This window comes from Motacilla alba, chromosome 3 (assembly GCF_015832195.1).
Source record: "Motacilla alba alba isolate MOTALB_02 chromosome 3, Motacilla_alba_V1.0_pri, whole genome shotgun sequence".
NCBI lineage: Eukaryota > Metazoa > Chordata > Aves > Passeriformes > Motacillidae > Motacilla > Motacilla alba.
In genome coordinates this window covers 69667503-69691120 of record NC_052018.1, presented here as the reverse complement: position 1 = coordinate 69691120, position 23618 = coordinate 69667503, and the positions used below count along the sequence as shown (strand labels likewise).

The 23618-nt window shown below is 39.8% G+C and overlaps 3 protein-coding genes across 7 annotated transcripts in view; 2 read left to right on the top strand and 1 right to left on the bottom strand.

Moving 5' to 3' along the window:
* Positions 1–40: 40 nt before the first annotated feature.
* LOC119699115 (basic salivary proline-rich protein 3-like) lies at positions 41–886 on the bottom strand. Its single transcript, XM_038132159.1, has 2 exons — positions 836–886; positions 41–742 (listed from the first exon to the last, which is right to left on the bottom strand). The coding sequence occupies exons 1-2, from the start codon at positions 884–886 to the stop codon at positions 41–43; spliced, it is 753 nt and encodes a 250-aa protein (XP_037988087.1).
* On the top strand, positions 223–22494 carry GGPS1 (geranylgeranyl diphosphate synthase 1). 4 transcript variants are annotated; one of them, XM_038132448.1, is made up of 4 exons: positions 223–355; positions 4750–4842; positions 13585–13655; positions 17340–22494. In XM_038132448.1, exons 2-4 carry the CDS (start codon positions 4776–4778, stop codon positions 18099–18101), a joined length of 900 nt encoding a protein of 299 aa, XP_037988376.1. In that variant the 5' UTR covers positions 223–355; positions 4750–4775; the 3' UTR covers positions 18102–22494. The 4 variants fall into 4 exon arrangements, with proteins under 4 accessions (XP_037988376.1, XP_037988378.1, XP_037988374.1 ...); XM_038132446.1 differs by lacking the exon at positions 223–355 and adding an exon at positions 366–900; XM_038132449.1 differs by lacking the exon at positions 223–355 and adding an exon at positions 895–1029.
* The window catches only part of TBCE (tubulin folding cofactor E), a 50772-nt gene continuing 27398 nt past the window's right edge, over positions 245–23618 (top strand). The window contains exon 1 of one of the 2 annotated variants that reach the window (XM_038132440.1): positions 245–355. The gene's annotated coding sequence lies outside the window, so the exon portion shown is untranslated. Of the gene's footprint in view, positions 356–4821; positions 4843–23618 lie in introns of those variants that run through there. The other variant, XM_038132441.1, reaches the window with a different exon arrangement.

Below are 23618 nucleotides of genomic sequence, written 5' to 3'. Positions count from 1 at the left end.
CGCCGAGGGTGCTCATGGGGAACGCTGTTCTTGCTCGTTGTTAGCAGCATTTCCGGCAGTCAGCGCCGCGCCGCTCAGTGGACAACAACTCCCAGAGTGCGCCGCGCCCGGGGGGCGGGGCACTCCGGAGAGGGCTAACGAGTTGAGGGGGCGGGGCCTGCGCGTGCGCGGGGGGCGCTCGGTGGCGCATTTTCCCCCCAGGAGGGGAAGGTGGCGCCCGGCGGGGCGGAAGGAAGGAGGGGGGCGGCGCTCCGCTCTGGGCTCTGCCGCCGCCAGCGCCGCCACTCCCGGAGCGGCGGCTGCTCAGGGGCGGGGTTCCGGCTGCCGGCGGCGGAGGAGACGGCGGCGAGGCGAGGTCGGCTGCCCTGTTAGCTGGCTGTGGCTGGAGGGGTACACTGGGGTTCGGGCGGCGGAGAGAGACGGGGCGCCCCTTTCGGAGGGGCCGGTCCGAGCCGGGCTTCGGGGGAACGAGTCCTGCGGCCGCCCCGCCCCGCCCAGGAGGAGCTTGTAGGCTGCCCGGGAAGGGGCAGGGGGAAATGGGGCCGCCGGTAGTGCTGGGCGGTGCCGGCGGTCGCCGGGGCGGGCGGAGTGACTGACAGAGCGCTCCGGGGCCGGGGCTGTGCTGGGCTGGCGGCGGGCGGCGCTTCCCGGCCCTCCCTGGCGGCTGAGCCCGACAGTGCCGATCAGAAAATGGGGGTGGACGGCGGGCGGGGGGAGCGGTGCGTCCTCGGCTCTCGATCGCCTAAAATGGCGCTGAAGAGCTGAGCCGGCTGGTCCTGGAGTTCTGGAGGCAGCTGAGGAGGCTGCGCCTGTCGTGTTGAACTCCGAAAAAAACCTTGTTTCCGTCGGTCTGGCTGTGGCGGGAGTTTGGCGGCGGCAGCTTCATGTTCTCTGTGGAATGTGAGTTTTAACCGCGTAACGCTGCGCTCCAGCTGCGGTCGCGGGTTTTGCCGACTCATGTTCTGCCTTGGGGTCAGGCCGCAGCTCAGAGACCCTCCCTGTCTGCGTGCCGGCGCTTCGGCGGCCAAGGTATTGCTCTCGGGCTCCTGTAGCATTCGTGCTCAACTTTTCTTGGAAATCCCCGTTGGAATGGAACCACGATCAGAGGAGCTGTACGCTCGCGTTCGTGTTGGAGTGGCGCTATGGCAAGCTATTGTTTACTTAGCTGCATCTTCGGGGAAGATGTGTGGTCTGCGACTGCCCTTCCACCTGCGGGAATCTTGCCCACCCCCAGCTTGAATGCGAGGTGTTGTTGGGTATCAGCCTGGGAGGGGTTATAAACACGACTCTGCTAATTAGAGTTGCTTTTGGGTTAAGACTTCTCGTAGTCTCTCTTTGAAACAGTGGATATTGACTGTGTTTTCTGTGTATTCCTTTTAAAACTTTGCTTCTCACTCCCCTATCTGGTGCTCCTTCCCCCCACTGGTTACAACGAAGCCAGTGTCTCAGCGCGCTAAATTCTGTGATGGAGCTGATTTGAGAACCTTCTGAATAGTTCATTTTATACTGGAGCTATTTGCTTCTTTGGGAGCTGTCTCTTATTTTCTCTGTAATTACACTTTTATTGCAGCCCCTGAGATGATGATACTTTTTAAAATACCATCTGTATATTTAACCTGGACTATTTCAGACTATTACGTTCCCCCTATCTGGGAGGAGGGGAAGAAGGGTCTGCAGAGTGGAATGGAACAGGGTAGCATGAGAAGCTGTTTTGTAAAGTTCCGAAGGGAACTTGACATGTGGCCTAGAATTAATCATCATTAATCACCAATCTTCATCCTCTCTAGAAAGGTTCTAGACACAGATCACAGCTTCAAGTATAGCTTTAGAGTAGTTCCACATCATGGAGGACCACGTCACCATCTTATCCTAGTGTCATGTGTGTTTTCAGAGGTCATCAGAGATAAGGTTTGATGCAGTCCAAAAGACAGCTCTTTGGGCTCTCTGTTGTGTGTGGTATTCTTTTTGCCTATGTGAAGATATAAGAAATAACTGGAAAAATAACTTTGTCGTGCATATGAATTGAAATGCAGCAAGTTTGTGTGCTGGTTTAAAAGCTAAAATGGCCTTAACTGCTTCAATCCTATGAATAAGCATAGATGTAATCAATTCTTGCACTTTCACTAACAAAAGGCTTTTCGTAGCCTTTTGGTTTTTGTTTAACTGCTGGCTTTTACTTTTTAGTGAGAGATGGTGACTTGAGATCTTGTGTGTAAATCACTGAGAAGTGTAACTTCCATGACAAATCAGTCAGTCACTTCAGCAGGAAACCCTTAATATCCAGCATTTCCCGAGTGTGCTGTATGTGATAATTTTGTGCAAAGAGCAATAATATTGCACATCTGGTATCATGATATTTTTGCTTAGAGGCTTTTGTAATGAATTTCATGCACATGTTTCTTTATCAAGTGTCCCTTTCTATGTATAAATTTGGGGGAGGTTCTGTTCACTGTTAATGTGTCAGTGGGTGCGTTAAATATGTAGCTGTCTGATGAATAATCAGACTTTTTTTTCCCTTGGTGGGGATTTATCTAGAATTTCATTTAATGGTAGAATAGTTGTAGAAAATGTTAATTATATTAATTTGAGATTAGTTACTTTGTTCATCAGATCTTTTTTGCCTTTTATGAAAAGAAAAAAGAAAGTGAGAATCTCTGTACTTGTGGCAGAATTACCTGACTAATTTTCTGCTGATGTTTAGTATTTCAGATGAACTCCCATTAGTTTTGTGCAGAAAGATGCAAATATTTAGGTTGATGATGTACAATACTGATGAATTTCAAGTTAGTTGGGGATTCTGAATATTGGCTTACTGCCTTACAGATGAGCAAGAGACCTAATTCCCTGAGGGAAGAGGAAGAGCTTTAACATTACTTCTAAGCAAGAGCTTTTATAGGAGAGCACTTCCAATCCTAATGTCTCTTCTCAGCCTAGCTGGATAGCTATGCACTTTCAATTCTATCACTGTCTGTGTGGCTTTTTGACAAACAATAGTCACAGGGGAGTTGTTAGGTTGATAGTCTATCCTTATATCTATCTCCACCAGATTCTTTCTGCTTAAAGCATCTGGGGGTAGACTCTGAAAATCTTTGATTTTACCTCCTCGCTGAAGTCCTTTGAGACTTACTCTTTATGTGTATGGGTACAGTTTGACAGCTGCCTCCCAGTGGCAGTGCTGGTTGAAAGCATTTCAGTTACAGCAACAAGCTGGCAACAAAATAAGGAGTCAAGGGTGTCAAATCTGATTTTGATTAGTGTGTGGCCTGACCGCTAGTTGTGCTGGCACATCATGGATAGGATGGAGAGGCTGTACTTCCTATCACAGCATCGCTGCCAAGAAAATATGCAAAGCTTTCCCAGAAGGTGCAGCCTTAGGACCATTTTGTTGACAACTATATTTGGTAAATAGCCTTTCTTTCCCCTGAAGTGCTAATACATTTGATGAACACACAGAATGAAGCAAATAAAGGAGTTGATCTATACCTAAACTTGGAAAATAGTTATTAACTCAGATCAGTTCCCCAAGTACAGACTGCTACAAATGCTTGTGGGTGTGGAAGGTGGAAATGGGAATAGACAGGAACTGATTGAGCTATATTCTCCCAGCCTCTTGTGCACCTGCTCTGTGGCAGAGCTTGGGAAACGGAAAAGTCCTTCACTTACAGTGAGCATTATTTAGCAACAGCTGATACATTAGTGTGTTATGAACAGTATAGTCACACCGAGTCCAAAACACAGTGCTGCACCAGCTACTAGGAGAAAATTAGCTCTATTCTAGCCAAAATTGGGACATTAATTTACATAACTATTCACTTGCTCCAGGAGGAAAGAAATGAATCCTTTGCAGGATGCAAGCAAAGTATCTGAGAAGTGATGCTGAAGAAGCATGTGACTTTATGCTACTGCTGCAGTTCCTGTCTTAAAACTACATGAGAAGAATTGTTTTGAGTTGCTGCATCTGCAGTGCAGTAAGGAAGGCTAGAGGTGAAAGGATAGTAAATCTATCACAGAAAACAGTCTGAAAAAAAATGCAGATGGAGATGACCTAAAGTATGTGAATTGAAGCTAATCAATAGAAAATTGTTGAGCTCTGTAGGCCCTGGATCCTAAAAGATTATTCATAAGAGTCTGTTACATTTATGGTGTATGGGAAAGTGTGTAGGGCTGTCTGTATGCTTGAACAGTGGTAGAAAAATGTTATCTTTCTATTTTGACTTATAACAAAAGATTGAGGAATTGTATCAAAAGACTGAAGCTACTATTCTTTATGTTGAAGACATAAAGACATATGACTGAAGCTACTATTCTTCTTTATGCCTTGGTCTGAGGTGTATTTTCTGCTCGTAGACATTTCCATTTTTGGAATGTCTAATGTATGGAGAAAGCATTTAGCAGATTAGTTGTGTGAGGTTTTGTATGAGTGTCTTTAAAGATTTGCAGTGGAGCTTTGAATGGTAAAGTTTTAAATATTTCATCACCTAAGCAATCAACTACATACAAAAAAGTAAACAAAATCTAGGAGTTGGCTTAAACTTCACGATTAATTAAAGGAAACTGTATTTAGCATGTATTATATGTGTTTCCTCGGTAAATAACATCTGGAAACCATTTATATACTGAAGGTGTCATGCACAGAATTGGAATAGTTGCACCTAACCTATAAGTCAGATGACATTTTAGTTGTATGCATCTACTGCTTACTTACAAATTTCTAAATCTAAATAGTGTTAATAACACTTTCTTTAACAGTGAACTACGTCTTGGGAAATAAAGAAATGGATGAGATGGATGAAACATCTAAAAGAATCCTAGAGCCATACCAGTATTTGCTTCAACTACCAGGCAAGTTTCTTTGTACTGTGTTGTTTTAAATATAAAAATTGTTTTTATAGCAACTTTTGTCTTTGGAAGTAGAAGCTAAGAAGTTTTTCTATTCTTGATTTGTGGATTTAAGAATAATAAAAAGTAATACTTTTCAGTGTTTCTCTTTTGCTTGTTCTTTTCTTCCTCTTATGGAACCACCTTTTTTTTTTGTGAGATTGGTAAAATAGCTCTTGTGTCTGTAGTAATATTGCCACATTAATATTGCAATTGTATTAAGTAGTATTGCAGTTACTCTGTTTTCCAGAGTAGCTGACTTGATACTTTTAAAAACAGATAAAGTCACGTACTGAAGACTTGATCCTGGTTTTAAACTCAGAGCTGACAATATTTGTTCTTTAGTAGCTTGCTGTACTGAATTTAGTGGGTTGTAGGTTTTCTTTTTGGTTAAGGAGGAGGGGTGTTATTAGAGGGGTTTTTGTTTGGTTAGGGTTCTTTGGGAGATTTTTTTGTTTGGTTTGGTTTGGTTTTGCTCTGGGTTGTTTTTTGGGAGTTTTCATTAACCCATTCCTCTCGTGTAATTTATTTTCCTTGGTGTGTGTGTAGAGACAGGTGCTCTTATGGCCAATTTCAGCTGTCCATATTCATGGCTTGTTTCACCTGTCAGAGGTTCAGCCAGTCCTTGTGTAGTATCAGGTCAGGAGCAGTACATTCACATGAAGTTTTCAGTCTTGAACGGTATAGCAGAATTTAGGAGGCAGTTTGAAAGCAAGCTGCTGTATGGATATGGCCCTTGGAAGCCTCTGACTAAACAATCAGATTGCTGTGACTTCTATTTGTACACCTAAAGTGTAAGAAAGACAATACAGGCTACCAAAGTGACTAATTTTGTAAAAATAGTGGCAGAACAACTTTGTCATTGGAACTACTGCATAAATGCCTGGTTGCCCTCTGTCCAGCTTATATTGCATGCTGAAGGAGTTAAGGAAGATAGAAAATTTGGCTAAATATTAAGGCAATATTTCTGATCAAAATTATATCTTACCAGCGTAGACCTTCTGCCTAGACAATTAGCATTATAAATCACAAGCAGAGTACTAAGTGGCTTTTGCACATCTGCAACAAGAGCTGTATATCAGTCGGGTGGGTCCTCCGAGTCCTAATTCATTATACCTGAGTACAATGAATTTCATTATTAACCTCTACAAATATCCAGGATTTTCTTGCCAGCATTAGTGATTTCATTTGACTTGGCAGTTAGTGCCGAGTTGAAAACTAAGAAAAGGAAAGAATTTGGCAGTTGCATGCCTTTTTAATGCCAGAAGGCTTGTTTCCCATTTCCTCATGTGTACTCCTTTTGGCTGTGTTGAACTGGGTGGTGGTCTTTCTAGAGAACTACCTTGAGAGTGAGTCTGTGATATTATGGAGAGTTTTCTAAGCCATGGTCCTGAAAAAAATTGCTTTCCTTGAACATAATCTTTAGGTCTGATTTTTATTTTATTAGATTATCTCATTAACCAAGGGATGTTGCAACACCACTGCATCTTCAGTTGCTCATTTTTAAAGCTATTGTAGATACCAGGAAGAAAAGCTCAGCTTCCTACTAGGAAATATACAGCACCCAAAAAGTGCCCAAAAAATCTTCTGTAGGCAAAAGTGCTTGACTAATAGCTCTTCAGTTACCTTTTCCTTTAAATGATGCATCTAGAATATATGTTTACCTTTCCCGCCTTGATTCCTGTGGCTAAATTCCTTTGTGAGTTCAACTGTAATAACTCTCTACTGGTGGCTTGTGTAACACTACACTTGCTGGCAGTACAGGTGTTTTATATGCTGTCCTACTAAAGTATCATAAATCTGATAGTCCACTTTACCATGTTGTTCTTGTTACTTTAGTGTATGTTTTGGGGAAGGTGAGAGACAAGATACACTGCTCTCTATGCAGTAGTGGTGGTATGATTCAAAAGAGAAAGCTTTTGTTAAACTAGGCAGGTGAAAGTGGTGTGCCTGTGGGAAGCTTGTACTGAGTAACAGGTGAAGCAGTGAGGGTTCCCAGTCATAAATAAACTGTGTTTGCTGTGTTTGAAACACTGGCTTTGCCTAAGGTCAGCTATGCCAAGTACAGATCAGTGGGAGCCAGTTACATGTGTGAATCTTGGAGTCAGTGTGAGTACCAGTACTCAGAAAGGGTGGAAAAAATGGGCTTATAGATGCTGTTTCTACCTCGAGTGGAGCTCAAAGGGGATGCCCGAGCTAATACAACAGGCTCTTGTTGAAAGAGGCAGTTTCATTCCATCCTCTTAGCCTCTGGCAGTGTTCTCCTGCTGCTTAACTTGTGCCAGTTCTCAGCTTGCTAATCAAATTATTAGGTAGTATCAATCACCTAACCTGTTAAAAACTTGCCTGGTTAATCTCTTGTCTTGTTAGTGAGCAGGCACAACGATAGGAACAAGAAGCTGTTTCTCTGTTGGATCAGTTTGAGCTCTGAGGGGCTTTGCAGAAAGCTTGGCTGAGAGTCAAATATGTTCATTATTGCTCTACAGTAGTCCAGTTCCTTATCTTGAAAGGCTAGTTAAACTCTCCAAGCAGTTCAGTAACCTATGATTGAATGAATGTGCATATCAAAGTTTGTTTGCAAAAAAAGGGATTGTATAACTGTATTAAGGTTGGTAACAGGTGTCAATAGTGTAAGAACACAAACTTTTATAACTGCTGAGTATTAACCGCTTAGTAGAGGAAATTGATTACTCTGTTTCCCTTTGCTGAAATAAGACTTTTAATGGTAACAGTCTCGGGGTGATACTTAAAGTAACCTTGTATATTTCTTTGACTTCAGCGCTAGGATAGGGAAGCTACTAGGTGTAAGGTATTTTTAGTATGATGCTATTTTAACTGCTAGTATGGTAATTAATGTTTAGCGTGGTAATTAATGTTTATTCCTTCTTGAGCAGAAATTATTGCTTGGGAGAAGAACATAGATTCTGCAACAGTAACTTTTCTTGTAAAATCTCATGGTAGCGGAATATTGCCATACTAGTTTTTAGCAATTTTCTGCTTAATCTGGAATTTTGTCACTTAGCATCATAAAGTGCAGGACGACTTTCATAGATTCTGTTGAGATTTGTCTCAAAAATGACCTAATTCACACATATGGTGAATTCTTTTATTTTTAAGAGTCTGAGTTAACAGAAGTAGCTGATTCTGCAGCACTAAGGCGTAGATGGAATTTTAGTTGTCATAAAACGGATATGGTTAATAGCTTGCTGTTGAAAGGGGCAGATTCCGATCCCATTCATGACTCTGCATCTTCCCATTCTTGTTCTGCTTGTCTTGGCCACAGTCTTTCCTGGTCTTGTTTAGCAAGCTAAACAGTCAAGACTGGATTTGTTGTTCAGCTTTTTCTGCTGGGTTGTTGAACTTGATCAGCCTGGTGAAGGAGTTAAGCACCACAGGCCATGATCCCTACCAGTGGCACAACTACCCTTGGCACATCAGAGGCCTCTGCTTGGGCCAAGTTCCTGAGAGAGGCTGCACCTCTCTAGACTATGAGCTGCAGGGATGCCTGGGGGCACCCACTAGCCGGAATCAAGTGATGTCCCTGCTCCTAAAGGTGTGTAGTTGTGCAAAACCTATGTCACCAAGCAAAGGAATGGTGGAAGGGGGTCAGCAGCCTTGCACAGCATCATAAATAACAAAAATTACAAGACTACAGATTCAAGAATCTGAAACCTCCAGGTATATTGACAAGGGGGGCAGAAATAGTCTCTGCATATCAGGCTGGGAGATGGATACTCCCACAATGATGATGGCTGGTAGGCTCTGACACCTGGAGAGAAGTTCCTGTTCCTTGAACAGATGTGCAGTTGCCAAATAGGTTCAGTGCACTGAAGGAAGACACATGGCGGGAAGCTCTTTATAGGCCTTTTATAACCTAAGTGATTCTATGGTTTTATACAACTAAGCATCAGAACAGCCCCTGGGGCAGCAGCAAGTGGTGAGACTGAGCAGATAGTAGAGAGACTGTAGGGAACAGAGGCTTCCACATGTGGTTTTGTTTTAGGGAGGTTTGCTGCTTCTAGATACCCCTGATAGGGATGTGAAGGAAGGACTGCCAAGGTGTGTTTCACCTTTAAAATACTTAACCTTACAGCTCTTCTACTTGAACACTAATGGATATAGCAAGGGGGTGCCTGAAGCTTATCAAGCAAGACTGTGTGGCCTTTGGAATGAGGGCCAAGGCCACGGGAGGCCAGATAGATCTTCTCTGTGATCCTCAACCCCCTTCTCACCATCAGGAGGAATAAACAGATACTGCCTGTCTACAGCTAGTTAGTTTCACAGGTCATGCTGATAGCAGAGCTTTGGCTCTTACAGCCTTGAGACCTCCTTTGCAGAGCAAAGACTACCAAGAGGAGATAGCATCCACCTGTTCAAGTCAGGGCAAAAGTAGAGATTATAGTAAAAGAAAATGACTACACACGTCAAGTAAGGAATTAGCAAACAAAGTGCATAGGCTGATTTGAACAAGACACTTAGTAATCTACAGGTCAGATCTAAAGGCAAATCATTCCAGCACTCCAACAAGGAAGTACAAACAGAACTTGATAGGGTAAGCTCTTGCTTTTTCTGGGGATCTGCAGAATTGGATGCTTCTCTGAAGTGTCTTCATACAGATGCATACATTATTGGGAGTAAAAGGGAGGAGGTAGTTTGGATGCAACTGTAGGGCAACAATTTTATTGGGGTATAAACACACAGCTAGAATGCTGCAATGGATGGATGTGGATGGCCTAGGAAGACAATCTGGGGTAGCAAGGAATGGGAGTTGCATTTTATGTGAAAGAACAGTTGAATTGCATGGAGTTTTACCTTCAGTCAGATGAGCCTGTTGAGAGCTTATGGTTTAAGTTTTGAGGAGAGATCAGTAGGGGTGACATTATAGTGGGTGTTTGCTACAGACCCCCTGAGAGGGAAGAAGCAGATGAGACCTTCAGACAACTGCAAAATGCTTCATATTTACAGGTGCTGATTCTTATGAGAGACTTCAGTTACCTCACAGTGTGGTAGAAGAAGCATCACAGCAGGACACAGGCAGGCCAGGAGGTTTCTGGAATGAATTGATGACCTCTTGCTAACACAGGTGACCACGGCGCTGATGTAGGAAGGCATATTAGGCTCGACTTCCACTTAATAAGAAGGGAGAATTGGTTAGGACATTAAGACTGGAGGCAACCTTAGTTGCAGTGACTGTGGGATAGTGACATTCAGGATTGTGAGAAGGAGCAAGGCACAAATCAGGATCACAATGCTGGACTAGTTAACTCTGTTTTGAGCAGAGGAGCTATGCTAGAGAATTCTGCCGATGACCTTAATCAGGCACAAGTAGCTGCACAGGTTAAAAGTGTATGTGCCTGCTCTCTGCATGTCTTCATGCAGTTCATTTATGCTGTTTGTAGTGTTCTTGTAGCTGCTTGGAGAGGTCTGCCTGGGGACTTTATCCATTTAGTTTTAATCCATCACACGATGCAGCTAAACGTGCAAGTGTACAATACAGCTGAGGTGATACAAGAGCTTTCTTCCTCCAGAAGGGCAATGCCCCTTCCCCTGATCCTCAGCATCTCCTGCTCGCCTTGTACTGATTGTGGCAGATCCACTGCGTGAGCTGACTCAGTACATAAAGCTGGCAGAGAGCTAACCTAGCAAAACGCTGTGTTCTCCGCTGGGCTAATGAGTTGAATTAGCTGCAATTTGGGCTAGGTTAATAATCCCTTTGCTCTTTCCCATGCTGTTCTAGCCCTTTCATGTGCCCTCTCTGTAAGTGGGGTGCTTGCTGCCTTAAAGGCATAATTTGTGGTTACTTGAATACAGCAAGAGTGAAGCAATACTAACCAGGAGCCTGTCCAGAGTGCAGGTCTATAGTTTTTGGGTCTGTGCCCTATCATAAGAACAAGTGTGTATATAAAGAGTAAGTTGGCTGATTTTTTTTCCTTCTTTTTCCTTTAGAGGAGAAGCATCTCATCTGAAGAGGAGGAGGGAATGTCCTCAATACAACATCTTTAATCTAACTTGATATTTTTTTGGAGGATAAAGCTTTAACATTCTTAGCTGTAGAAAGAATTTCTCACTATTTTTCTCACCTTTTCCACCCAGCATTACTAAGGAGAAAAGCTTTCCATAGTTGCTGTTTGATTTGGGTAATAATTTGGGATCTTAGGCAGATTAAACCAAATGCATTTAGTAGAGCTTTGATAAAAGCTTGGTGCAGTAATGTCTATTATTATAGCTCTATACAGTAGGTAGAGCTTCTAATTTTGGATGTTAGACCTCTATTCTTCAATTTTACAATAGCCTGCTTAGAATAATTAACAGAGCGGTGGAATGTGTCAGTGAGGAAACTGGATAATTCTGGCAGTGCTCCTTTTAATGTCCTAGTGTACCTGTGTTGTTGTCTTGTCTAGTTTGGGGAGAGGAGGGATGTGGCAAGGAATGGAGTCTCCTGCATCCAGGCTTTAGAGACCAGTATTGGAGGGGTTTGGTCTTCTGCCACAACAATATGGCTGCAGGCATAAATTGTGCATACAGAAAATCGCTGTACTATAGCATAGATCGGGTAAGATTGACTTCAGAATCAGATAAAATAGCATTTATGTAGCAGTAGTGTTCCTTTAGAAGACACGCAAATCTGCATCTATAAAAAGAAAAATGTCTCACTATTCAAGTAGTGTTTTTTTCCTTGAATAGTCAGTGTCTAGGAAACCTTGCTAGTCAGGGTAGACATGTCTAACAATTCAAATGCTGCCTGTACCAAGGAAATAAAGTGGTTTAATCCTTTGTGCACGTTATAATCCATTTAGAGTGTGTGCTAGTAGTGAAGTTCCTCATGGTGAAATAATGTTTGTTGCTGAACATCCAGCCTTCTTTAAGTGAACAGGATTAGCTGCCTAGTATAAAAAGAAAAAGCAGGTGTTGTCTGTATCTAAGTAATTTAGAAGAGAATAAACAGCTATAGATAAGGTATAGATAAGGTACAGTTCCTTAATGTGATGTTCTCTGACTGGTTTTCATTATGAATGTGGTGAAATACTTGTTAATCCTTAACTGGTAAGCCATGCAGTTTGGCAAATATTTGTAACAGTTATTCTCAAGGAGAGACAAAACAATCCTTCCCTTCTGCAGAAATCTGTTAGTGTTTAAAACTGAGCACAGACATCAAAAATGGAGAAAGCAAACCAATGGCAGTGTATGTCCAGGTAAGAATGCCTGTTCACATGTGGCAGAAGCAGAGGACAGAGATCCTGGAGGGAAAAAGAGGACCATTTTGTCAATCTTGTCCAGTCACCAGAAGATGGTGGTGACAGGAAGCAGTGGAAATCATTGAGAATGGAGACAAAAAGTGCAGACCTCTGATCCAGGGAGGAAGATTATCACCCTTGCTACAGAGCCCAACCCAAAAAGCTATTGCTTACCTGGTGGTGACTCAATTAGGAGGGGAAAAATTCTCAGTCCAGTTTCTCCAGGGTCTATCACTGCAAGTGAAGTTACATGTATTTTATTCTGTTCTGTATATGCTGGCTACACAGTCACATAGAGAGAAGCCTTAGGGAGAGATTCAAATGTTGACATTTCTTTTGTGTTATGGGCAAGATGGAATTATCAACATGAGGACTAGTATTGCAGAATATCTCAGTTATGTCTCAGTACATCTTGAGTCAAGTAATATGGGTTCCATGGGTGTCTATGTTTCACTTGCTTTGAAGTTTATTTAAAGCTTTTTCCAAATGCTTGTTTATGTGAGCTGTATATACAAAGTTGTTTTTGTATACCTGTCTTGCAGTTATTGCAAGATATTATACATAGCTGAGCTTCTCAAAGTTCAGAGCAGAATTGTCTCAGTGTGGATAGGGGATGACTTTATTTCATATTGAGCATGACTAGATGCTGAATAGATATTTGTACATGAAAACCAGCAAATTGCCAAAGAAAGTAGACATCAATTATGTATAGGCATAAGGTTAACTTCTGTTGAAATTCACTCTGTCATGTAGAAAGTATCTGGATTGAACAGAACAACTTGTTTTAACACTAAACTTGGTCATTTGATGTTGTCTTTAATTCCTGTGAAAAAGGATGACTGCCTGGCTCCAACAAAGTAGATTTTACCAAAGCAGACCAAATCCTATTTGTAGGTAGATTTCTTGGGTATAAGATAAATATCTGAATTCTTGGTAAGTTCTGTTCAGAATGTTCTGTTCAGATTTTTGTTTAGAGTTATTTAGTAAGTATATGAAATGTCACTTTCCTGTTTTACAAATTTACAGTAGCAAATAAAGAATAATACTACAGGAGAAAGACCTAAAAATTGACAGAAATAGCTATTCAACAAATACCTATATTTTCAACTAATAATGAATCATAATTGAAACTTTTTAACCTTAAAATTAACATGCCTTGCAAACTAGCTGATCTGTACAGGCTACCAACATGGTCAGGATCCCTTACTAATTAAATTGTGAAAACTAAATATAGTAACCTGTAAATAGGTGCTTTAAATATTCCTGTGAAGTATTTAAAACTGAAACTGCTGCTACTTGATGTTTATTCAATGAGGAAACAAGCCATGCACTGATATATTTTCCACTTTTGTGTCGTCACACTGAGTTTTTTAAATCATGTCTCAAATAATCTATAGTTGTCAAGACAAAATGTTGTGCCTAATAACAAACTCTATTATTTTTATAAATGCCTGTAATATTTTTATTGTAGGTAAGCAAGTGAGAACCAAACTGTCACAGGCCTTTAATCACTGGCTGAATGTTCCAGAAGATAAAATACAGGTACTGGCTAATTATTTTTATAAGGTTATTATCTTTCTTCCAAGACCATTGGTAACAGATTATTCTCTTACACAGCATAAATATTAGAAATCTTAAATGCACTTATTTCTGAATATAAAGTGACCTTTCAGGAAAACAACTTCAGTGCAAAGCGTTTACTGTGATGCAACACTTAAGAAATTATTTCCATGTCTTACTAGAATAGTTACTTCTTTCCAAGTGTGTTCAACCTTTGAAGTTGTAGATAAGTAGCTATCATTGTTACCCACTTAACATAACTCAGTTATTAACACTGAGTTTTTAAACAAAACAAGCTAGACAGTTACCTTGTAGACTTCACAAATAGTGTTTGAAAATAAAATCCTGAGATTTTGATACAAGAATATCAATGGCAGCAATTAAATCAACTTTAAACACATAAAACTGAGAGGGATGTATCATGCAGTCTGCAGTGCTTACTTTCTAATGAGGAGGATTAGCTAGGAATTCTTGATGTCTTTTCTCTTGGACAAAGTGTGAAAGATGCATGGCTGTGTATTTAAACACCGTGGCTTTTCAAATGAAAAGTTATCCTCCTTTTTAGGTTAGATTGCAGTTTTCTTTAACTGCTACAGAGTGCAAAATATTTCCTGTCCAAGGCAATGTAAGGAATCAATATAATTGGTGGTGGTTTTTGACACCCAGCTGGTCCTTTGTTAACTTTTCACTGATTGTTGGCAGAAGTATCTTTAGGATTTGTGAAGGAGTTGTTTTTAGGGTGGCTTAAAAGTGACACTTCATAGCTCTCAAGCAGCAAAGTGATTTAAGTGGTTTAAGAGGCTGCATTTCATAATCCAGGAACTCTTCCATTTTTCAGCCTGTGTAACTGTCTAGCAAAATTTTTTTCTGTTTTTCAGCTAGACACATCTTACCCTTTTTGTGTTCAGACAAACATCCAAATAAAACAAGTAATATAGCAACCTGTGAATTGTATGTATGGGTTTAATCTAATACCACAGATCAGAATTCAGATTGGAAGAAGCCTCTGGAAGTTATCTAGGACAACCCTGTACCTAAAGCAGAGCTTGCTCTGTAGCTACTTTAGGCTTCTGGGAGCCCTGTTGAGTTTTGAATATCTGGTGATGGGGTTTCTGCAGCTTCCCAAGGCCTGTCTTTTCATGCTGAACCCCTTTCATTATAACAAAACCTTCCATTCTATTCAACTAGCAGGTTTTTATGTTGCAATCTGACTGTTGCTTCCTGCTCTTTTGCTGGGCACCCATGACATTGTGGTCCATTTTTGTTTAGTGCTAATAGTAAACTAAAGCTGCAGTGCCTCTGTGTGAACAGAAGTTACCAGTACTGTCATTTTAAACTGATGATCATGTAACTGCTATTGAAAACTTGGACCACTTGTTTTGATTATCTTTATGAAGAAAACCAATGCTTTAATGTCTCCTTTACTACTTAATACTTAAGTTGGTTGTAATGGCAGGAAAAAACAAGACCCTGTCATCTTTTAGTATTCATTGTGATTCAATTATTGCAGCTTTTATGCATTTTTAGTACTAATTTTAATAACTGAGGCTGGTTGAAGTCTGGAGGACCACCTCTGATCATCTTTTTGACATCTCTCATGATCTTCATAAGATGTCCCCTGTGTTTAACAGTCTGATTAATTTCCAGTTATTTGTATTTCCTTTATTAAAAATCTGAATTCTGGCATTCATTCTGGGACTTTTTTCCTACCTTAGATTATTTGTGTTTGTGTAGTTTATTTAGATTATACATTTGAGGCTACTGTTCCTTGGTAGTTTATTTTACTGTTAACTGCCACTGTTTGACCTTTTGCCCCAACCAAGTGATCTCTTCCCCCAACACTTACTGAATTTCTAGTTCCCTTTTGGTGCTGCATTGAAACATTTCAACTTGTTGAATTAGAGAACACTGGGTTTGTCAGGTGAATTTTTTTTTGAGAAGGCACTGAAATGGGCCTAGCAAGAGTCAAGCAAATTTTAAAGCTGTTGTAGATGAGGAGGTGGAAGAAACCTGTGTGTTGGACTGATAGTGCAGCAGATACTGATTAGATAGGTGTAGGTTGTAAGAAAACATAGCACTCTGTAGTGGGTCTTCAGCTTTCATTATGGAGACCAGTCTTTTCATTTTCTCAGGCTACTTCCTGATGTCTTCTAAAATAATCTTTTCCTGATATCTGAACTGTTTCACGCCTTGCCTTCACCTTTGAAGCACTTCCAACACTTTAAGTTCACAAGGTCATTTGATGGAAACACAGAGTCAGGAAACAGTTTCCTTTAAACCTTACCTATGGAAGCTACAAGAGGTCATGAAACTGAAAGTGATGTGAAATCGGTTAGCAAGAGAAGTACTAGAATAGGCTTATCCAATGAATTCACAGTACACAGGCAATCGTTCCTGATAGTACTGAGAATGAGATAATGGACCAAAAGTATATTCAAACAAATAGGTGTGTAAAGTTGCCTTCAGTAAGGCAAATGAGTGTTTAAGTAGGTTGTTCTTGCCATCATATCTTGGGAAAGGGATTAAATTCCTGTGGTTTGAGTTTTAATCTTTGGGACAATGTTCACTGAACACCAGGTGGTTTGTTGCTCAAGAAAATGCTTACAGCAAAGTCCTTATTTTGTCCTACAGCACACACCAAATAGGACCATACTCGATACTTGCTGCCATTTTATGGTAGTCTCAGTATTTTTTAACAGTTGTTTTGATGAATTTTGACTGAACGCAATGTTTGTAGCTGAGGAGTGTAATTGGTTCATTAGCTTTAAATTCATATCTTAATCAGATGTGTTTTGCAGTGAGTTTATACAGTGAGCAGTTTTATGTGCTTAAACTTAGTTCCATTTAAGCAGGTGCTGAATATACCTGTTGCTTGTGTGGCAGCTGTGGAATAAAAGCAGCATATAGTGTTACGACTCTTCAGTTTTTGTTGAGTTGTTAAGGTTCTGTTCTACTGAAATGTAGTCAGCTACAAGCCTCATGTTGTGAACAGTTTATTGCACACCTCAGTGGTGTGTGATACTGGTCTACCTAGTAACAAGCAGAGTGTAGCAAGCTCCTCAAAAGAAATTGTGGCTGTTGTCTTTCTGCCAAGAATTTTCCAAATGATGTTTCAGAGGGAATAGTCTGTTCTTTGAGAGCTCAGTACTGAATATAACCACACAAAGTGTGGGAAAAGAAAGATGAACTCTGCTTATCAAAACATAGTTCACAAGAGGAATGTGATAATGGATGATACCTGACACTCTCAAGAATTGACTTTGGGAGATTTCAGGTTTGTAAATCTAAACATTTCAAAACACTGTACTTATTTTATTTTCCCCTAGTCATGTTTTTAATAAGTTATTCCATGACTCCTAGACAGTGGCTTGTTTTAGAACTGTAGCAACAGGGAAGAGGGCCATGCAAGTGGAAGCACTTCAGGGAGTAAGTTAACTTTGAATCTGAAAACATAGTGCATAAGACTATGTGACCCAGGACTTAGAGCAAACCGGATGGTGGAGAGAAGCATAATTCTGTACTAACAACAAAGGCAAGTTGCCTGAAGAGGAACCTCAGTGATAGAGAATATAGTTCTTTAAAACATTATCCATTTTAAGTACAGTCTCGCAAAACTCATGGTTAAATTACAGTGACATACTTAACAATTTTCTGTTCTTGTAATAGGTTATCATTGAAGTGACTGAGATGTTGCACAATGCAAGCCTGCTTGTGGATGATATTGAAGATAACTCAAAGCTACGACGGGGCTTTCCAGTGGCACACAGTATCTATGGAATTCCATCTGTAATCAACTGTGCTAATTATGTTTATTTTCTTGGCTTAGAGAAGGTTTTAACCCTTGATCATCCAGATGCTGTTAAAGTTTTTACCCGTCAACTTCTGGAACTCCATAAAGGTCAAGGCTTGGATATTTACTGGAGGGATACTTACACCTGTCCTACAGAGGCTGAGTATAAAGCGATGGTACTGCAAAAGACAGGAGGTCTCTTCGGATTAGCTGTAGGCCTCATGCAGCTCTTCTCAAATTACAAAAAAGACTTAAAGCCGCTTCTTAACACACTTGGTCTCTTCTTCCAAATAAGAGATGACTATGCCAACTTGCACTCCAAAGAATATAGTGAGAACAAGAGTTTTTGTGAAGACTTAACTGAGGGCAAGTTCTCATTCCCAACCATTCATGCCATTTGGTCAAGACCTGAAAGTACTCAGGTGCAAAACATTTTACGACAAAGGACGGAGAACATAGATATAAAAAAGTACTGTGTACATTACCTTGAAAATGTTGGTTCCTTTGAGTACACTCGAAATACATTGAAAGAGCTTGAATCTGAAGCCTATAAGCAAATTGAATCACTTGGGGGAAACCCTGAGCTTGTAGCACTAGTTCAACAGCTGAGCAAAATGTTCAAAGAAACTGAAAATTAAAAAATTGACTTCTGTGTGTGTATGAAAACTCTTTTGAAAATGGGAGAATAAACAGATGGAGAGTTGTGATAATCAGTCTTACATAAAACTTTCTCTTGTAGCGATGTTACAGAAATTACTGTAAAAAATAACTAGTCATTGAAATATATACCTTATATAGTCATCAATCACTAGTCATTTTGAAATATATACCTTATTATCTTTGAAGTCTTAACTCTAACTGCTTACAGTTGGTTTTGTTAAAGCAGATGTACTAGAACTGAAACAAGTTTTGAACCTAAGTGTAATAGTTTTGACAGAATCACAGGCATTATTTCATACCTAAAACTCTTATGCCCCTAACCAGGCTATGATAGGATTTTGGTTGAAATTCTGTGTTAAATTAAATCAGGTTGACATATGTATATTATGCATTTTAAACAGTGCTCTTGTAAACCAAAATTTGTGTTAAAAAAGACAGTACTTGCAACCACAATGCACATAAAATTGTGTGATATTTCTAAGTTTAACTTGTGAAGATCAGGTGGATCAGTTTACTCTGTCCTAGAGTGAATATCCTATCCAGCTTCTGTGGATATTTTCTGGGGAATGAATTATGAAAGATACTATTTCATATGCAAATAAGACATGCTCAGTCTGATATTGTGACTTGATAAAGATTTTGCAGTACCTTAGAGAAAAGATTTCATCACATCAATTAAGTGTAAATTTGCTGCTGATTCCAGCTCTGCAGTGAGCAATTTTGCTCACCTGATTTTAGATTTTGAAATTGTCGAACATTCTGTAGCCAGAAACTTAAATCTATGCATTAGAGCTCATATATGTAACTGTAAATAGCAACATAATGAGCTACTATTAGAAATGGAAAGGGATTCATACCAGGTAACTTTAGGACACCGTAATTGGTGCAGGTCTCTTTAATCTCTGCTTATAATTGAGCGGCCTCTTCAAGACTTTATTCATAATTCATATTTCATTCTTGTCCTGAATTGCTGTCTGGAGGCATGTTCTATATCTCTCCAAAGAGACAAGAACTGTAATTTTTTTCTTAAAACAAAGTACAGTATCTTGTTTTACAAGCTACAATACCACTTCAGTTTTGTTAATTGCTTAAATAGAGCTTTAAAATTATAGACAAACCAAAATAGAGCTGGGACTGAGAGCAAGATTAGGGGTGGGGCTGATAAGTAACAAAGTTCTTTCTCAGATATATATATATATATATATATATATATATATGTTAATAAAATATAAGCAGAGATGTTTGGTTTTTTCTTGCCTGGGCCGGCTTTGATCAGATTCAGTTCTCTTAGTATTCACAGGTATATTAAGTTTTGCCTTGGGGGTAGCAAGGTAATGGTTTGGATCAAAGGTAGGACTGGTGCTATAAGCTGTGCTATTAGCTCAAGCATACTCTGAAATGGACAGAGGTGCTTGGCTTCTGATGGCTAAAGGATAGTTTTATGCAGATGTTCATTTATTGCACCTGGAAAACAGGGAGAGCTATGATCTCAAGCCACTGAGAAAACTAACTGGAGAAGGTTGCTGTAATGTCTTCCCTGGGCAGCCTCAATATCTTTCTGAAAGTGATCAAACATGACAAAATTGAGGATGACTGCTTTCAGTCTGAAATATTATGTAGTTATGGATGATAGCCTCTCCCTTTTATCTGCATGCTGTGGAGAAATCTTTGTCTGATTAGACACTGAATAATAGGCTTTTCACTGAATGGACCTGGTTGCCAGGACTGAATAGCTTAAAGTTGGTGAAAGCTATCTTTAATGTTAATGAAAGAGAATTGTGATTCCTTTTTCATAACTTGCAGTGCTTAGTAAGCCTGAAAATTTTTAATGTGTTATGTGAAAATACTATCTGCAGCAAATTACATTTATTTTGTGCCATGTCTTGGAAGTTTCTAAGCACTGTTGCAGTTGATGTTGAATAGGGGAAAGCACTGAAAAGATTATTGTTGTCAGGCGAATCTCCTAGTCTTACTGTGAAATGTATCCTTGTGCCTGTTAGGATATTGTAACTGCAACACAATGCAAAGTGCACTTAGTGCCATTTCATTTCTGTTCTGTTGCTGGATGTAAACAGTTCTGTATAATCAGACTTCCATAATGAAGTAGCTTTTCTTACTGTTTGTATAAAGTTTTTCTACCCATCTGAGATTTCTGCTATGTCATTGCTCCTTTTTTTCATTCTGGCAATTCACCCCAGTATTTATTCTAATTCAATATCTTGTAGCATGTGCCTTCATTAGGAGTAGGTACATGGATGTTTTCCAGTTGCAGACCATTTAAACCACCACAAATGGGTAAGAAGGGAACAGTTGGTCAGTTTTCTTTTCCCAGGTTACAAGAGGCCATGCAGCTCTCTCTTCTGCTTTCAAGGCATCTGATGTCAGTATTGAAAGCATATGCTGAAGGCGTATCTGGAAAGGCTCACAAGTAGAGCATTGCTGCTCTTCACTTAGATAGGATAGACAGGATTGTAAGAGCTGTGCTTGATGTATTCAGGAGTCTGAAGAGGCTGGGATATTTCCCCTTCATCTGTTAAGCTGGTAGAGCATCTTTAAGTACTAAATGCCAGTAGTAATGATGTCCCTTAGTCAAGGTAGATTTTTTTATTTGGTGCCATAAGATCAGTCTGTGCATTTTCATCAATATCCTCCAATGTTATCACTGGTTAAGTGATGCTCCTGAGGTTAAGCAGTGTTAAGAAAAACCCTTCTTTAAAGCAGCATGGGAGTTCTTGTGACTGCACAATTAGTTGTGTGAGTGCCCCTCTGTTGCTATGCCTCCCACAACACAGGGAGTAGGGATTTTTCCTGATCTTCATAAAATATGCACTGTTGTAGAATGGCAATCCAAGTTGCAAGTGGAGATGCCCATGGGGAAACAAAGGGGATGCTGGTTTCAATGTCAGTCCCTTTGAGCCAGAATCATTCCCCTTGCCAGCAAGTTGTACTTTGATCAGGTTATCAGTGCATTTCCTGGGGATTTAGTTCTTGCAGTTCATACTAAGAGATGCAAATACTCATCAGTCTGGAGCATTCCCCACTACCTCAGTCTGTTTTCTGATTTTATGCTTGCTTGGATGTAAATGAGTGCTGTCACCTGTCTTAGAGTAGCCAGCCATTGGATGGGACATCTGTCTTTGCTTTTTCATAGGCTTATGTTTACCCCATCAATTATGATGAAAATTACATAATTTCAAGACCTTCCAGAGAAGATAGCTTTCTCCTCTCCTTTTGAACTCAGGCTGTTCAGGTACCCATTCAGAGCATCTTTGTATGTATCAGCCAGTTGTTGATACAAACAACATAGAAATGTTAATGGGAAAGAAACTGTTGGCTGTTCTTTATGTTTCTGCTATTTTGTTAATTGTTTCTGCTTTTTTGTTAATTTGACTGCATGTGCTATGGGAATTTCCTATATTAATGTCTGTTTTCCTCAGTTACTGTTAAAATGCTAGCAAGGTATAAAAACGGGTTTGTGAGGGGGTTTGCAATTCTCAAGTAAAACTGGTTTGAACTTTAATAAGCCTTTATCACTGAATTGGGCCAGGCTTTTATTCATGTGCCATATGGGCATCTGTTGCTCTTCTTTGTCCCATCTTCATCATTTTACATTTCAGGTTTGGTATTTACTATGCTCTTTGTATTATTTGCTCAGTACTTTCACTGTAATTCTTCTTTCAGCTATATTTCTATTCTGCTGTTAATACCAAACACACCTAATACCACCAAACTCAGTTTTGATCCTGGACAAACATACTAGTCTGGGTCTATTTTTAAAATGCTGAATCTTGGCTCATCATTTGCCTTCACAAAAAGTAATCCAAGATTAATCCAAGATTTTTCTGCAACCTTAAAATGCCTGAAGCTTTTTTTCCAGGAAGCTAAAGCCTGTAACATCTTATATGACAACAAATTATTTTTGTCTCATGTAGGTTGAGCTATGTTCCTTGCCCTACCTGTTTGCTTTCAAGATCCTTTTTGCTTTGGTGGTAATGCCTGTTAGGTCTTTTTATGAATGAACTTAACTCACTAGCCCTGAGGGAGAGAAGGTAATTTTTGTCCAGGTTAATGAATTATCCCACTCAGCAAGAGCCTGATGAATGTCAGAGTTGGCAGGTAGACAAAGGCCAAGGAAAGGATTTCAGAATAAGAAAACTCATTTTGGCCTCCTGAGGCTGTCTCATATCATTTTGCCTTCTTTTACAGAATTTACTTGACTTAGTTAGGAAAAGCTGAAGTGTGTAGTTAGTTTCTCTGAACATCCCAAACAGACTGTGAGAGATACTTAAGTTAAAAATTATTTATTCTGACAATTATTTATGTAATTTGCATATATCATCTAAAGATTTTATTAAAGGTACAGATAAAACATTGTCTCATTATTTTTCTTTCTCTTAATAATTTTTCTGTTCTTGAAGTCAGGGAAACATAATCTGACATGTGCCTATTTGAGTTGATTGCTACCTCACATTAACATCCTTCCTGAAAAAGTTTTATCATAGCTGAGCATCAGCATTTAACCTTTTCTGCAGCACTTATTTTAAAATTACTTCAGAAGCACCTTGTTGAGGTGTGGCTAGGAATAATCCATGATTCATTAACTCACTTTAAGCATATAATCTGCAAAACTTCTAATAAAGATGCAGGTTAAACCACATTAACCCTGATAGTGTTCCTCACCTGTATACCCTATGGAGCAAGTATGTTCTCAATTAACCTCCTGAAAAGATATTTACTGATTATCTCCATTTAGTACAGCATAGAGAACCATGGGAGATACACCAAGAAGACCTAGCTTGACACTTCCAGGGAAGGCACAATAAAACCTGATGTGAATTTGTGTAGAAGACTAACTCTGAGGTGAAGGGAAGTCATAGATAATTATCTGCTTTTGAGCTCCTGGAAAATGCTCTGCTCATTGCTATATGAATTACATGCTGACAGTTAAGCAGCTGCATCATCTCTTGCACACAGTAGGTAATTTTCACTCTCTTCATAATGCTTTGGTTGCTATTTCTAGAGCATATAGTGTGAGCTGCTTAATCACTCAGTAATTACTGAAGTCTGTAGAATGGTAAATGCATACATTTTGTTTATGTATCTTGAAATACATAAAACTCTTTTATTCTCTTGCGATCTGTGTTACTCTACAGAGAACTTCTGTTGGCTGAGGGAGGCATAACCTTTCACTGACTGGAGGTACTAAAACCAGGCTGACACCAAGCCTGTGTGAACAGATTAGAGGGGAAAAAACCCCAAAGTTCTTTAAAAGTAAAATTTCCTATAGTTGCAGAGTAACTATATGAAGCATGGAACTAACTCAAACAGTTTTTCTGTGGTTTTGACTGAAGAACCTGTAGCTAAGTTCTTTCTTTTTGGGGTGGGATGGAATGTACAGGTCAAAGTAAAAGCCATACAGACGAATTGTTATTGCTGGTCACAGAAGTGTAAAAACTGTGCTATAAACCTAATCTCTTACCTTTTATACTATCCAG